This window comes from Hippocampus guttulatus, chromosome 16, assembly GCF_054856545.1.
Source record: "Hippocampus guttulatus isolate MCC_2025c chromosome 16, RoL_Hgut_1.0, whole genome shotgun sequence".
NCBI lineage: Eukaryota > Metazoa > Chordata > Actinopteri > Syngnathiformes > Syngnathidae > Hippocampus > Hippocampus guttulatus.
In genome coordinates, this window is record NC_141276.1 from 8,372,475 (window position 1) to 8,390,036 (window position 17,562).

General features: G+C 43.8%; 1 protein-coding gene across 1 annotated transcript in view; it reads left to right on the forward strand.

The window, feature by feature from the left end:
• stat5a (signal transducer and activator of transcription 5a) overlaps positions 1-17,562 on the forward strand; it is a 34,775-nt gene that overhangs the window by 2,349 nt on the left and 14,864 nt on the right. Inside the window, exon 2 of the mRNA XM_086132409.1 lies at positions 16,654-16,781. Within this exon, the coding sequence (XP_085988535.1) occupies positions 16,654-16,781 (128 nt within the window). The remainder of the gene's footprint in view (positions 1-16,653; positions 16,782-17,562) is intronic.

Below are 17,562 nucleotides of genomic sequence, written 5' to 3' on the forward strand. Positions count from 1 at the left end.
GACATCCCGAGCAGGCCTCCCCGTTTGCTGTCTCATGGCCGCCGCCGGCACCAGGCGCATCCGTACTTAATCGGTTGATTTTCCTTGGCCGTTTCATGAGATGACTCATTTTGGTTTAGTCGCTCCTGTCCACCGTCGACACATGACACAAGGTTTGACTGAGCTGTGTGAAGGAAGAGGCAAAGCTTTGATGGCGACTTAGCGCTTCCTTTTTCACTCGCTTTTAAGAAGTTTTGTAACGAGCTGCTGGACAGAAGCCACGGCCGAAATCGGGCTCAGAATGGATGTGGTCTGAAGTCATTGTTTTTTTTTTTTTTGCGTTTACTGTACTCATGTGTAATCTATCAGTGAGCCCAAACACAGGTTGAGTCGCAACATTCCGTTTAGTTTACTGGACATGGTGATGAAGTGCTGCCTCCATGATGGAAAACACATCCAGCAGTCAATTTTTTTTGTAGCACTTACGCTCATCAATAGGGCTGAAGAATTAAAGAGGCATTCAAGTCAAAAATGTCCATTACAATATGTTCCAAGCGTCCCCCATTGGTCTAAACAAAACGGATTCATATTGCGTTTCTGAAATATAAATTGGACAGAACAATCGATCCGTTTTTATCCATCTCAGGTGGCGGCCATTTTGCCTTGTACTGCCACTTGCAGTCGACTGAAATTGGCATCACAGTGCGTCAAGGCTCAGCTAACAACCAATCGCGGCTAACCTGTTTTCTGGTTTTGGTCATTTGCAAGACGCAAGTGATGTGACTCTTAGTTTATGGCAAGTGGCAGTCGAAAGCAAAATGGCTTGACAGTGGTACGTTGACATACAGCTGTCAGTTCCCTCCATCCATTTTTGAATCCACTTATCCTCACGGGGGTCGCGGGCATGCTGGAGCCTATCCCAGTTGTCTTTGGGCAGTAGGCAGGGTACACCCTGAACGGGTTGCCAGCCAATCGCAGGGCACACAGAGACGAAAAACCATCACAATTACACCCAGGGACAATTTCGAGTGTTCCATTAGCCTGCCATGCAAGTTTCTGAAATGTGGGAGAACCTGGAGAAAACCCACGCAGGCACAGTGAGAACATGGCAACTCCACACGGGAAGGCCGGAGCCGGAATCGAACCCTTCACCTCTGCGCTGTGGTGTCACCGTGCCGCAGACTTCCAAGTTGTTTTGGGATATTTCTACTTGCGGCGCAGTTATTTGAAGCTCAAGCTAAGCCTTGCTATCTATTTATTTCTTCATTTTTACGTTTTTATCCATCCGTCTCCTTTTCATTTTGTACGGCTAACATTCTGCTCGACCTCTTCACTTGAAATTAAATTATGGCTAAGTACCACGTTCTTCGCTGAAATCTAATAAAATGTTTGCCTGTGGCATCAGCACACTGTGATTCACTTGTGAGGCTTTCATGACGGAGGTCAACTTTCTCCAAACCATTTTTTTTTCCTGAGTGGATGATGAATTTCCATTCAGTCTGCTGTAAAAGTAGCCTTGTTTTTCAGCGTTTCCGTTCTGTTTTGTAAGATAGTGTATAGAGTAGGGCTGAATGATTTGGAAAAATAATCGAACTGTGATCCCCCCGTCCCCCTCCCCAATATTGCCATTGCAATTTCTATGCAATTCATTTTTCAAGTGTTTTTTGCAAGCAATAATTTAACCTGTATTGCAATAAACAATATCATATCTATTATTCCTACATTTTGGGGGGGGGGGTCTTTTGCAACCTATATTTTGATATCCATCCATTTTCTGATTCGCTTATCCTCACAATGGTCGCGGGGTGTGCTGGAGCCTATCCCAGCCGTCTTTGGGCAATAGGTGGAGTACACTTTGAACTGTTTGCCAGCCAATCGCAGGGCACACATAGACAAACAACTATTCTCGCTCACAATCACACTTAAGGACAATTTAGAGTGTTCAATCAGCCTGCTGAGCAAGTTTTGGGAATGTGGGAGGAACACTGGAGTACCCGGAGAAAACCCACACAGGCACGGGGTGAACATTCAAACTCCACTCCGAAATCAAACCCTGCACCTGCGCACTGTGAGGCGGACACGCAAACCAGTCCCCCACTGGGCCGCCCTCTCTCTATTTACCTTTATTTAAATTTGACAATTTCAGATTCCTTTAAATCAACCTGAATCTGACTAACAAAAAAATAAGGTAAAGGTAACACCCGAAAAACACAACATACTTTTTTTTTTTTTTTTGAACCACGAAACCGAAAATAGACAGTCAGCACCACGGCAGCAGCAAGTTGAGCAGGATGTGCGCTTGCTGAAGCCGTTGTCACTGCGACGGTAAAGCCTATTACGGGCTTATTGCAAACCAGTGGATGGCTCACCCGCCAATATCGCTGCTGCTTGTGTGGAAACAAGCCACGCAGTCATGTCAGCAGACATAATGCGCCACGGGTTCGAAAACTCGCCGGTGTGCTCCTGCAGGCTAGAGCAACCAAAACACATTTGTCCACTTGTTTTTGCTCCTGACTAAAGCCGTTTGTTCACTTGATTCAGCTCACGTCCGGCAAAGAAGATAACATCTGTGTAAAATTAATGAAAGAAGCATCTGTTTAACAAAAAAAGGATTGTGGAAACTGATAATGATAATTTCCCAAAAACTAGTTGCGTAGTGGATTAGAACAGAACCGTTTGTATCCATTCCATCCACAGTTTAGCGGATTTTAATGAAGACAACCTTGTTTGTCATGATTTTAAATAGTTCATGTGCGTTTTGGTAATATATGGTATGTTTTGGGTATTTTTTTTTTTTTGTTAAAATACACCGAGAATCAAGAATTACAACCGCAGCAGTATCCAAATTTCGTTTGAATGTTTCATTCAATTGACTTCGACTTCAGCACACAACAAAACTGTCCAAAACGGCAACCGGCTTCAGCTGTCCAGCCCTCCAAAATCCAAAATTCAACCCAATCTGCTGGTTCCATAACAACTAACCCCAAAATCTTGAAATCCACAATGTAGAGTCAAAATTTCTCTTCATCATTTAATAATCGTTTGAGGAATGCGGCTTCCCGAGCTGGCTGTTTTAGGACGTCAACCTGCGCATCTGTAGTCCATAGCAGGTCTTCTACCTGCCACCTTCTGATACGTAAGCCATCAAACCTGAACTTTGTCACACCATAGGCATGTTTTTGATGTTTTTCTCCTCCAACACACCTGATTCAAATGAGGCAGGTCAGGCGTATGCAGAGCCTGCTGGTGAGCTGATCATTTGAATCTGATCTAAAACATGCAGGATAGCGGTTCTCCAAGTTGCCCACGTCTGTTCTTGAGACACAGTCCGTGTCTGGGTTATCAGCTATTGATCTTCCTTGAGTTGATCTGCAATTCCCACATAACAAGTTTTTCGCGACCATATTCAGCTCACTTTACGAAAAGGCTGTCATGTCAAACTTCACACTCGGAGAATGCACATTTGGTTTTCAACGGCTTGCACTGTGAACTCCCATCTGATGCCCGCCACTGCCCCTCGCAGGCATGCGGGCCATTTGAATCCATCACATGCCGTCGTAAATAAAACGCTGGGGAGGGGCAATGGTGGCCGGAGAACATATTTCGTGTGCATACCTTGTGCCGCGTCACACTGTCTCATGTTATGAATTTTGCATTACCTCACGCTCTTCCGTCCCGCTCCCTGAAATATAATTCCTATAGAATGGAGAATTTCAACCTACACTGTGGTTTGTTTTGCATTGTTGCTCAAACAAAATACACAGTATATCACAATGACAAGATAATGCCGGGTAGACGGTTACAGTAGGTACCTCGCTAGTTCATTTGAGCATGCCGATGTCTCCCTTATACACGTAAGGACACGTTTGCGCCGCAAAAATATATCCGCTTTAAGACTCCGGTGGCTGGAATACCAGTCGATAATTAGCTCAGTGAGCCAGCCCCCAATCAAGCCAACTGGAATTGCAAGTAAAGCAGGAAGTAGAACTGCACGTCGGGTTCGACTCAGTCATCCACATGACACCGGACTAAAGCACAATACTGTCTGGAGTACGAAATGTGATTTACATTTACTCCAGAATTGATTTGTTAGCAGTGCAAGAAAATCAAACATCACTTCGAAAGGACGGAAATAAATAACCACGTTCTGGAGAGAGTTCTCGAGCGTCTGCTCGGTGTTGACGAAGACTGCTGGAAAAAAAAAACACCTGGATGGATGAACACTGCCAGTGGTGTTGGGAATGAGCTCCTGATTCCTTACCGTTCCCAACGGCTTGGAAAATATGCCGTGAAACCTCAAATGAAATCCGGCGATGAGATGTACGCGGAGATTTTGGTAGTCCTCTCATATCGGGTGAAGCAGATGGAGAGTCCCTGAGGTGGCGACCGTGGGGAATATTGGCGCTAAGAGGATGAATGTAATTCTTCTATCCTTGGGGTGTTTTGACAAAAGCATGCCACATACTTTTAAATCCACTTCCCGATTTCACTTTCAAATTTTGTCAAACCTCTTGCCAGATTAGTGTTTGTCAAAACTCAGTTCTTCCTGTTGCGGCAACAGCTGGACATCATGTCATCATCAATGCATACCAGTCATGTTTCTTCCAAGAAGACATGGTCATGACATCATGTCCCCTGGCGGAGTCTCTTCTGGCCCTCAGGCGGAGCCCCCCACCCCTGCTCTCACCACGTCCCCTGTTTTTAGATCCGTACCATCTTGAAAAGTGCTGAGTCACCAAAGAGTGTGTTTTGAATCAAAGAGCAATGCTTTTCTACGAGCCGTACAACAGGTACGGTGTGGTCCAGGGTCAACTTAGAAAAATAAACCACTTGAGTTTTAGTCCAAACAAATTGAAGCGCTCTTAAGTGGTCGAGATGGATACAGCCTGCCGGTTTTGCGGGCCAAAGATCTCTGTCGGGTAAAGGTGGAGCTGACCTTTTACTGAAAGCACAGTGCTTGGCAGGGAGACCGCAGCAAGTAGAGTAACAGTCTAGAGGGGACGGGGGGGGGGGGGGGTGGGTCTCCGTCTACCCTGAGATAATGCATGTGAGAAATTGCAGCTACCTGACCTTTGGCCTGTGATGAGCTCGCATGATCAACGGGCAGCGACTCTCCAAAATGGCCGAAACTGTTGTTTACCAAGTTAAGACACCCGGTGGGAAAAGGAGCGAGATCGTATGTAGAATAAAAACTAAGCCACAAAGTTTGGCAACTGGATGAGAATGGACCTCAATCAATAACCAAATTTGACACCTCTGGTTTTCGCCGTTCACGGTGCATATTTTGTGAGAGCGGAGTAGACTCCATCTTGCCTGCAACCGTATCCAGGAGAAGTAGAGAACGACCATGACGACCGGGAGCGGAGTTTAGGGCATTGCAACGAAGCGAGCAGCTACTCAGTGTTGCCAACTTGGTGACTGTTTCAGTACCTTTCTAGTTTTTTGTGGTGTTATTGGAGACTTCCGGAGATTCAGACTCCCGAAAGAACAGGAGACGTTTACCCGTTGCGTCGGGACTGCAAATGGAGTGGCTCTTGCTCAAAAGCACCCCTCGCTAATTTCACCATACCCCCCCCCCCCCCCCCCCCGAAGCGAGCACAAACAGTTTTTAGCCACCAAATGCTGATGCTTAATGGAACTCATTTGTGTGTGTGTGTGTGTGGAGTCCACAGCGGACGTCGCCAAATAGAAATACCCTCCTCCCCCATCTCGACCAATTTGTCAACATTCAAGTACGGGCCACTGATCAGAAGCAAACGCTGGTTAATACGGTTCACACCAGCTAAATTTGGCTTTGACATGATTGTTCTTCCGTGCGTGTAGATGCCCGGTGATAAAATATGGAGGATCTTCATCCAGTCTAGCTGTTAAGTCACAGGTGGAGAAACTTGGTGGGGATAGTTATTACGTAACACAAATAGATTTTAAGAAACGCGCAGATAAAAGTTTTACAGTGCGTGGTTGTTTGATTTCATATTTGATGGGTGGCCAGGCATGACAGAAAGCTAACTATTTGTACACAAACGTTAAAAAAAGGCAATTTTCTTTATATTCTTTTGAAAACGTATTTTCTGTACAGCCATGAAAGAGCAAATCCATTGCTCATATGAACCGAGGCAAGAAAATTGGACATGCGACACAGAAAGGATGTCACATAATATTGCTAAATCCACGCTCGCGTGATTATTTTGATGACGTCCACTCCAGATTCAATCATTTCACAAACTCAAAAGGCCCACCTTCGATATTCGAGCTATTTGATGCCAGACGCTCTTTCTTTCAGACTATGTGGTCACGTGAATGTTGAAACATTACATAACCCCTATTTCCACCAGCACACACATGCACATGCAGAACCGCCACGCGCTCACTACCTGATACAACATGACGCCGCTCACTCAGCTGGTGTAAAGGTCACAAAAATTGAGCCAGCGCGGCTAGGCAATGACATGAGCCCCCGCCCCACCCCCAGATGAGGGTTTAACCTGGTGAGAGGGGGTTGAAGTAAAAAATAAATAAATAAGAAGAATAGGCTCCGCTTTGAATTGTTTAACATCGTTAATGGAGGCTCGCTAACTGGATTACGTGTGAATGCCAATCGATTGACTCACTGTAAATTAATCTAGCAGCGCATCCCTTTTTTTTTCTTTTTCTTTTCATGAGACGGAAAACATTGATTTTTGGACGTCTCGCTCCTCTTTATACAGTGGCGAGCCCAAGCTCGGCGTGTGTGGCGCGCTCGTCACAACAGTCTCTTATCATGTATACGCACGATGTGTGTTACTCGTAGTGGTCAGGGCCTCTTAGATATTCAGTAACTTAGAAGCAAATTGTTTTGTTGCATATGACACATTTGTGGAATCCGTTTCCAGCAATTTTGAAAGCAAGCTTGTGAGTCTTTAAGGATACATCGCCGTATTTTCACGACCAAAAAAGGCGCACTTACAAGTCTTACATTTTCTCCAAAATGGACAGTATAAACAAAATCATGTCTGCCACAGGTGTCAAACTCAAGGCCCGGGGGGCAGATCCGGCCCGCGGCATCATTTTATGTGCCCCCCCACCCCCGAAAGAAAAATAATTTGTGTCAACTTGCACGATCCTTGCTAAAAAACGTACCAAAGTATCAAATTGTCATCTGTAATAAATGCCATTGAGATTTTGCAATAATCTTGTTATCCTTACAAGTAATCATGCGATAATGCGGATAAACATGTTTGTGGTTTTACTGTCATCGTGGCCCTCCGAGGGGAAGACGTAACTCAAAAGTGGCCCGTGACAAAAATGAGTTTGACAGCCCTGATGTATGCAATAAATTCGAAGCTTGACTCGTAGCTTTGTAGGAACATGCAAAACCCATCCTTTGTCTTCTCAGGAAATGAACTCAACAGATGATTGCCATTTGAAAAGGGTGACTTACGAGCCAATTAAAAACAGCGGCGATGCAGTATTTATAGGTTTGGCTTCATCCCGCGAGACTGTTTACAAGCCTCTGAAAGCTGCGGTTGCATCACGTTAGTTTGACATAATCTACTGCCATAAGCATATCGCTCACTTTGACATCCGCTAGCCAGAGGCTGAGCTCCGCTGTTTGTTTAACACGATTGTACCCCAAAAAATAAATAAATAAAAATTCATGAGACACTTTACATTTTCTCCCTAAATGAAAAAGTGATTGTAAATCAATGTGCATGTAATTATTAATCGTGCTGTAAAATGAGAACAACACATCAGTCTATCTCTAGTACTGAGACTATTTTGATAATCTCCTAGAAATGTTGGCAAAGCACTGTCTCTGAAATGGCGTTGCCAGATCTTCTTTGTGACAACTTGTTGTGGCTCACTTCCAGACGTCGTCAGCGAACGGACCACCAAAATACCCCAATGCCATTTTTCATTTCTGCTTCATCTCCTGTCTTATTTTAACCTCCCAGGGGTGGGTGAGGCTGATAGGTTACCTTCCATGTTCCCAGTCCTGTATGATATGTTCGGACACCTTTTGCTCCCCTTTTGACACGGAGGGAAGGGGGGCCTCTCTGGACTGTTTGTTCACTTGTCAGATGACATTTAACACGCTGTTTGGGAAGACAACAAGGCTGCGAAGGTGGCGGGCTGGCATGGTGGTCCCCATTTGGATTGAGCTTCAGGGGAAGTGTTTTCAAAACAAGACCAGGGCTCATTTTGCACCCAAGTTAGAATCCGTTTCAGTTTTTGATGGTTGTATGGCATATGTGATTGTATTTATAGTTTTTAAGGGCGCCACATTATCGATGTTTTTGATCTTGTTCAAAAGCAATAATTTCTCTCTCTAATGACAAGCTTGCAATTTCTGCTTCGTCCACCCATTTCAATTATGCCTGCATACAACAATTACTCGACTGAAAATAGCCCATGGATAATTATTGTGATTATGGATTTTCATTGCCCTGACTTTCAGAGCCAGGCGGCCAGTATTCGGAGCCGGTATTTAATGAAATACTGAAAAGAAAATCTTTCGCACACAGTTGCAAAAATGTTGCAATTTTTACTGTTGGACAAGAGCGAGCGCACTAGCCATTTGATCTTGAAAGATGGAATGGAATGCTTTGTTTGACACCGCATTTTTGGTGGGTTTCATTTTATACTCTTGCAACCGTTATGTTTCTGTTTTTGAACACTTTATTAGCTAGGTCATCATCACTTACATTTGTATGATGTTAATATGTTACTATAGATTTTATGAGCGACTAATCTGAGTTCCGACCAGCGTCACTGAATGGGTAAGTTCTGATCTTGGCTGTACAACCAAAGAGCGCACACCACATATAATGACGCCTTGAGATACAAGTTTAGTTTATTCCAAGACCAACCCCGTAACTCACAACACCTGTTTATCAAATCAACTTTCTTCATTGAAATAAATGGTTATGCCATTAATCCGTTCCATTCTTGTCCTGTGTGTGTGTGTGTGTGTTGGGTTAAAATCCTTAATTTTCATGAGGTTTTGAGTCACAATGCAGGTCTAATTGCAGTCATGCCTGGTGTCTGTAGTCATAGCAAATGCTTGTGCTGGTAGCGCAGTGTTGTTTTGTGAAGAAGAAGAAAAGAAGCCTTTGGCAGATGACCTGTAGGCCGGCCAACCTCCAGTATTTGTCCCCTTTATTTCCAAATCAAGCTGCATTTAGGTAAAGCCTCGTGTCACAGACTGCCTTTTTTTTCTCTCACCACTGATCTCCCTCTGCTTTTGGTCATTATGGAATGAAGGAGGTTGTTCATTCAAGGCCGCCAATAAATTTCATCAATGGCTTTTCAATCTCAACCCCAAAAAATGCTCCATTAGGTCAGGACTTATGTGATTGTCCATTTGACCAAAAAGCGTTGAAAGCTTTTGCAAGGGTCCCCCCTTGCTACCGCCATGCTGGCTTATACCAAGCCCCCCCTGCAGTCCGCGTTGCCCTTGCAAAAGTGACCCCGCTCGTGCGACACGCCGGCATTCCTGTCGCCGTGCACTTGAGCCCAGAGCCGCATTTAACATTCGCCCCGGGCTTCACGTTACATCACGTCACCCATCGACTGCCCACGGCTGACCAGCGTGCACACAATTTCTAGCTATGGACCAATACAAAGGAACCTCTAAAGTTCAACACTGGTTTTTCTACAATTTCCCATCGAGATGAATTGGATTTGGAATACCGACAGCTTCATACTTACTATTTTAGTTCCCCTTTTCAAACAGGACAAAAGAAGGAGCACCGAGTGAAGATGTAACCTGCCGAATTGGCTTCTCAAGCTAGTGAATTCGCTGACAACTTGCCAACCGCTTATGTTCTTGACCAAAGTTTTCTGAACAAAAAAAACCCCTTCATTTGCATCTTCTGTGACTGTTGCGTTTGAGTCCGTCGGTTAGTGCTGCTCATAAAAGAAGGAGAATCAACAGAGGATTTTGACTGCCAATTCGGCAGCGAGCTTGCCGGCAATTTGCTTACTGACATATTCCTTTTCAGAATTGTTTTTGTAACACTTGCTAATTATGTTACGAGGCTTGTTACAATTACTGGGTTGACGGCTTTCCGTGGCTTTAAAAAGTCATGCTTTCAATAATAATCCACCTGTGTTTGGTAATGAGCTCATATTTTTTTGGAGGGAGACTTCTAAGCAGGGTACAATAGGATTGGCTGCTTACAGAGTGGAGTAAATAAACCGTCTCTTTGAAGTTATTTGGGGGCTATAACAATATTTACTTCAGCGTTATTTTATTTATTTTTCTCCCTTAGTCTCCCTCGGGGTGAGCAGAGAGGGGAGGGGTGAGCAGTGTCGGAAGGTGGCAATGAAACAAAGGAGACACTGTGCAAACTCCAGCATACTTAGGTGGATGCCTCACTGCTGTTCTTATGTTTACGCAATGTTTACATTTGTTGACACTTACAGAATGTGAGCTGGCAGCAGCTACATGCAATGCAGCCTAGTTTTCAAAGCGAATAAACCGCAGATAATTTTTTCTCTATCACTAGATAGTCAACATTGAGTCCATTTGTGCCTTTTTTTCCCACATGTTTCTCACCACAAACTATTCTCATTTTATGGCTCCCGTTTCACCTCAAATAGCCCGGCTTTGCTCTGAGGCGTCTGTCCAGATGGTTGGAACGTGTGAGCGAGGGGCGGATGGGAGCAACGGGGGGGTTTGATGAGATAAAACAGGTCATTGGCTGGCCAAGCTCCGGCTGAAGGGCTTGAGGGCGGGGCTGCGGGTCAGAGGGTAGCGGGCCAGCTGAGTGCAATGAGGTTACATTGTCAAAATTCTGAGATCTGCATGTGGCGTTTGATCTATTGCTGTTTAACAATCCAAACATACTCAAGGTACAGCAGGGCGGTGGCCAGTATGTAAGCTTTGATGCTCCACCACGGTAGAATTCAAATAAAAGCAGTGACGATGTGATTGTAAGTGGAGACTTATTGCTTTTTCGAGAGACTTATATATTTTTTCTCAATTTAAAATACTTCCCAATTGTCTGACAAACAAGTATGTGACATGCGTTTGGTCTGTTTTAAGAGATTGCCCCTGTTTCGTGCAAGAGAGTGAGACTGTTTACAGTGTCCCATATTCTGGTGAGCCAATGGCATTGGCAAGTGTTAGTTTGTTAACATGCTGACCGGGGGTGGGGTTCGGAGTTTTCCCAGAGTCTGGGTTATAAAAAGTGGGAGCCAGCTACACCGAACAATCAATTACGACCTACTTTTCAGAAACGAACACTGTTAGCTCACTCTAAACTGTATTGCCACCAAAACATGATGCAGCTCTGCTTACCTTTAGACTTTGAGACGATAGCAGGAGCTTGCACCCATGATGAATGTGAGTTCTTTCTTGGAATCACAGCCTGTCAACGGTAACCATTCTCCGAGTTCCGCAGCCCTCCATTGAAAGCGGACTGATTATCTTTGTTTTTCATCAAAATAATTTGCGAACATCAGCTTTTACTTTGCAAAATAATAATCAACATTTGAGCCTATTTTCTGTTATTCTTATCAATCAATCAATCAATCAAACTGAAGGGGGTCCTGAGCATGCTCCACTTTAGGCCCGAAGAGTTTGAGGAGGGGCTCTGCAGACTAAGCTTGAAGACATGCTGGAGTGTTTGAAGAAGTTAAGTCTGTTAGCTTCCTCGACTGTCCCACTCGCTGCTACAGACTTTGTCTTGTGGCATGTGATGGTGTTAATACACCGTCTTAGACCGTCCTCATGCGATCTCACCCAGCTTCTGTTCCACCTTCCTCCTGGATCCATCCTTAGCCTCCTTCAGGTCTGTCCTTGCTCCTGAAAGCCACCTGTTAAGGACAGTTTTGACCTCCTGAGACATCCATGGTTTATTGTTCGAGTAGAGGCGTACTGGTCAAGCAGTGGACCAAACTGTCAGTTTGAAATAATCTTCTGTTTCGGAATAGTTGTTTAATCTGATGACAAAAATTTAAATAATTGACCGGTTAATCAATTAGTCGCGGATCTAGTTTAAAGCACGTGAGAGGGGTTTAAAACCCCAAAATTGTTTACAGCCAGCCATTAGGAAATAACTACAATTTTCCTGCTCGCCCTCCATCTGCAAATGACTTCAGTCCCATTCATTCACTGAAAACAAAACTGAAAGCAGGAAGTCTCACAAACAAGAACAAGCAACAAGAGACATGTTAAGAGTATTTGGTGACGTCCTGCACTAGCAGTGACGAGTGAAACGTTTTTCCTAAATATACACCATACAGCCTGACAAGTAGTCAGAGTTGACAAACCGCTGTCCTGTTTGCTTTCCTCAACTGGTTCGATTGGCGCAAGGCAGGTCAGTGACTTGCCTCGTTATTTTCCATGCTGCGTAGATTGAGTCCATCAGGGGAGCTGCCACCTGCAGTACGTTATGACTCCCGTGATTGATTCCACATCAGACAAACTGCTGTTTCATCAGTCAGCGTGCAAGCCGAGCAGTAAGCTTGCTGAGGAAGCTGCAGTGGTTGATGCTTTTATTATTCACAATTTATAATGATTTCCAGGTGTCTTGAAAACAAGCGAAATGTCCATCCATCCATTATGCGAGCCGCTTAATGTCAAAACTATCACCAGGATCAATAATTGCAGCTCTCCATTACAGGGATGTCACAAACAAATCTTTCTAGAATTAATTATCCAAGTCATTATTCTATCATTTTTGTATGTTGACCAATTTTTGCGGTCAACTAACCTAGTTAGCTGGCTTCTTTGTTCTTATAGCAGAAGCTAATGCTAATTTTTGCTGTGTCACTATGTCAGATTTTCAACTTAATCCATACCTAATTTTTCCCGAATGTTGCAGGATTTCGCGGTGAATGAGGGCGCACTTTATCTTCTTTTTTATTTTTTTATTTAATGACGTTGCCCTGAGCGTTTTATGCATGCTTTTTTTCATCTCTTATGAGCTACTATAGTTCAAACTCATGACAGCTTTCGTCAAAACATAAACACAGATAGACAGCTAGATCTCAAGGCACTGCTGTTCCTCAATTTGCTCTACTACCTTTTCACTTAACTCTCAAGGCTGCAGATCTGCCGCTCGTTCGTACCGAAATATTTGACAAAGAAAGAAAGAACCATGAGTTAGAGCACTTGCTTTGGTCCTCGGTGGCGATCGTCAAGAACCTCCGCGGCTATTTTTCCACTTCAAGAAAATACTTTTTTTTTTAGGTTAGAGCACTGTCATACTGTGTCTGTTTTGAAAGTCGAGTTCTCCGGCATTGAGTCACTTAATTGCCCGCATGTGAGCGCACATTTTTTAAAATTGATGATAGATGAGGCTCAACGCCGTATCGAGCTGACCTTTTAACGGGTCTATTGGGAAGCAGATGACATGGCGAGTGAGCCAACCATCACACGTGTTGCCCCCACTGGCCAGCGATTTAAAAAGATTTTTTTTCCCCCCACATTAGAATGTGAGTGAAACGATGGCAGGCGGGGGTTTGGATGGACACGTGTCAGCATTTGCACATGCTTCTGGGTCCGTGCGTGCCGATAAGCTGTCAAGCTAATGAGTGATTTCCTGCTGTTGGCGGCATGATGGGATATGGGCCGCAGTGCTGCAACGTATCCCCCAGCCCTCGATGGCTGGCACAACGTTTTTCCTTGAAAAGCCTTTCCTTCTTTCTCGCAGCGTTTCTTTTTCAAAAAGCCTTATGTTGGCGCCCTCCCCTTCAAGCTGTGAGCCACAATTCCGGGTCATGTGTCCACACGCTGCAACAACGGTCTTCTATCCTCCTCCCGTGATGGTTCAGTTAGGCTAAGCTTGAAGGATATCGTTGCTTTGGTCCTCGGTGGCGATCGTCAAGAACCTCCGCGGCTATTTGTCCACTTCAAGAAAATAAGGTTTTTTTTCCCAAGTGTGAAATGTCACAATCGGTGAAATTATTTACCTGACTATTTTTTATAAATGTGTCTGTGATAGAGCCGTTATGGACTTCCTCTCCACAGTTAAGTCCGATTTTTCGACAGCTACAATTGCGACAATTTAAATTGAACTTTCATGCGCAATTTGGTTTTTTATTGAATCAGTATATTAAGGACTACAGTGGTGGCTTAGATATGAATTTGAGAAAATCCACCTCAAGTAGTGCAAAATGAAGATGTTCATAAAAGTGCGAGAGAGGAGATTGTGGGTGGTGGTATGCAAGGTGAGCAGCGCTAAGGTGGACCATTTTATAGTTGGATGGATCAGTGAAAAATATGAAAAAGAAAAAAAACATGATCTCAATGAGAGCATTGACATATTTTGTTGGGATCCAGCGTTTTAATCTTACAATACTAAAGTTGGATTTTTCTAAAATGTAGTTGGAATATTATGATATTGAGGTCAAAGTTGAAAACAAAATTAGATGTTACCCGCTGAAAAAAAATCCAACGTTTTCTTGTGATGGTGCGCATTTTATTCTGGAAAAGACGTCTTTATTCTCTGGAAAATAGATGTTCCTCCCAAAAATATGATACGTACTTTAACAATAAACCTTTTGCGCTCTCTCTCTCTCTCTCTCTCTCTCATGTTTTTTTCATGCAGGTGGCACATTATACAGTGAGATCAGATCTTTTACTTGACCTCTTGAATTTTAATGAAGTGAAAGTGAATAAGCTTTGGACACAAAAACATGCGTTGTCGTTGTGTGCCATCACCATCTCAAACTGTTATGAAGGAGAGCGCTCGGAATGGTGGGTGGCATCGCAAGTTTCCTCACAGGAAGTGCTTACATTAAATGAATTGCAGTTTTCCCTGAGAGGAAGGAGTGGGTGACAGCGCGCTCGAGTTCGGGTTTTGGTGTTTTTTGCAGGTCCCTCTGCGGCAAAATGAAATGGGCTTTAAATGTGCGTGTGACATGCCACCACCTCACCGTGAATGTAGCACGCTAATGGGAGACAACAAAGGTGGATGATGAGTCAGCCATTATCCTTTTCTACAAATGAATACAACATTTTAGATGGAATATGACTGCTGCTTAGATTTTGCTGTCCCGTCCCCCCCTCGCTTAAGAACACAAGCTTAATTTTGATTTTGTTTGTTAGCAAGGACACTTGAATGGGAACTAAAGTATGAATCTATCGAGGCTCCAGAAGAGTGAATTTTTTTTTGCACTGCATTCAAGTGGATGTTTAGTAGAAGTTGCATTTTTTTCCTTCCCCCGCATTCTGGCCTGTTTGGGAAATGGTCACAATTTTCTTCAATTATATGTTGTTAGGCTTACATGCTGCACATAAATGACCCCTCTGTTGTTTGTGCGGTGAGGTTTTGTCATCTCTCTGCAGTTAATTTTTCACCATTTTGGTGAAGGAAAAAAAACGCCTTCTTCTGCCTATCCACAATTGACTGTCTTTTTCAACCTTTTATGACTACCGGTAATTTGTCTGTAATTACTTCAAGCACTCAGTATTGTCTATCTGCCATGCTTGCAGAGATTTTTGTGGCAGTGCGAGCCTCAAGGTGCTTTAAAAAAAAAAAAAAAATCTAATGCACTTACTTTCACCCTGAGTCATGCTCAGCGTCCGGTCTGAGGGCCCCTCCCAACACACCACATACTGTAGTCAGACTTTGTAGTTAGGTTAAAAGTCAAAAAGATGAATTGAAATGTGAAAACCAGCAGCCAGGACAACATTTTGGTAAATGTGCAAATGACATTGGTCAAGAAGAGTGTCGCTCTGTGAGCTCATTCCCATCAGCAGGAAAAACTGAGACATTATACAGCACAGGGAACAAAACATAATTCAATTCACTGCAATGTAAAAAACAAAACAAAAACAAAAGAAAGTAAAAGCCGCCCCACCCTCAGTCCCCCGCGACAAATAATGTTGGCATGTTAGATTTAATAATCCCGTGCCTGTTGGTCCCATGCAGAACGTTTCAAGGATTTTTGGTCCAGATAAGGAAAGACGGGAATCAGTGCAGCAATGATAGTCAGAGGAATTACATGTAATGAGTATACGTTGATAAAGATTACTGTCCTAATTATATGGGAAATTCGGAACGTAATGATGATGCACTGAATTGAAAAAAATCATTCACAGTTATGTGTGGTGTTGACCAGGCACAAGATCATCTTTGTGCGCATTCTCAATTGAGAATAATTGGAACTGTTGATGCGGTTTGGGAGTTTTCTCTGAAAGAAAGCACTAACCCCGCCGGCCAACCCCTCGTCATCATGTCCTTCGTGCCAAAGTCCAGTCATGGGACGGCAAGCTACTTGATTGTGACTTATTGTTTATTTTGCTTGACTTTATTTTGCGTGCGTTCACTGTTAGCTACGGGACTGAGAGCAGTGTGTGTGCACTCACCACCAACACCACATAAACCAAAAACATCCCCACGCGCTCATTACACGCCTACCGCGGACGGCTACTGTGTCGCGTTTTGAGAAGAGCGAGTAGGCGTGTTGACGGTAAACCAACCGCAGAAGGTGACCCCAACACAAAGTCTTGTTTCTTTTTTTTTCTTTTTGCGGGTCAAATGTTGGCTTCGCAGAAAGGCCTGGAAACAACATTTAAACCGTGAACCATTGACCTGCGAGGTAGACTTGTAACCACTGCCTGACCGTGCTGCTGCCTTCCTTTTCACTGTCCAAAAAAAACAAAAACAAAAAAAAAGGGGCACGGTCCAAATAGCCGTTAAGTGTTCACCTGGCGGTGTGATCATCTCTCTTTTGAAGATGGCAGTGTGGATCCAGGCCCAGCAGCTCCAGGGAGATGCTCTCCACCAGATGCAGTCTCTGTACGGTCAGCACTTCCCCATCGAAGTGCGACATTATCTGTCGCAGTGGATCGAGGGCCAGCTGTGGTGAGTCACGGATGCGCCGTGCCCCTCTTTTGGCCCGAACAGCCATGAATTAATCAAACCGAACTGGGTTTGAGTTGACTTGAATGGATTTACGCAATAGACCAATAGGCCAATTCCAGTTTAATACTTGGGGGGGGGTTGGTCCTGTTTGTTTCCCTTGATAGTTGAATTTCGAAAAATAATTTCCATGTTCGTAAAAGGGCCTTCACCAAACTGTGGCCAGAAAGCATTTTCCAAGCTTGAATTTTTGTCATTGCAGATATTTTATAGCTCGCCACGAAACTGTTGAACAAAATTCCACAAGGTCACGCTGAAAATTCATCCCCTGATGCCAGTTGAACTTGGCAGCATTAAATTTGAGGTCTGTCATGAGTAAACGCCCCAAGTCTCGTGAACTCGTGCACGAAAAAAAGACTGATTTCTAGTGTTTATTTTTGGGGCATTTGAGACAAATCCAGCTGTCCTTCAAAGAGGCGCTTGTCCGAAAGATTTTTTTCAGATTGTGACCAAATCTGAACGCCGTTTACTAGACAGATTGACAATGCTTAGCCTGTTTCTCTTAGCAACATAAAAATTCGAAGGTATGTCTCTCATGAGTTGGCTGGGAAATACACAGCATGTCTACTATTGTTATTGATCATTATTTTCAGGGACAAACATGGACTGTGTAAAGTGTAGCCAGTTTTATTAGGCAGCATGAAATTCACGTGTGTATTGTATGAACCGAATAATAATAATAATAATAATAATACATTTGATTTATAAGCGCCTTTCAAAACAC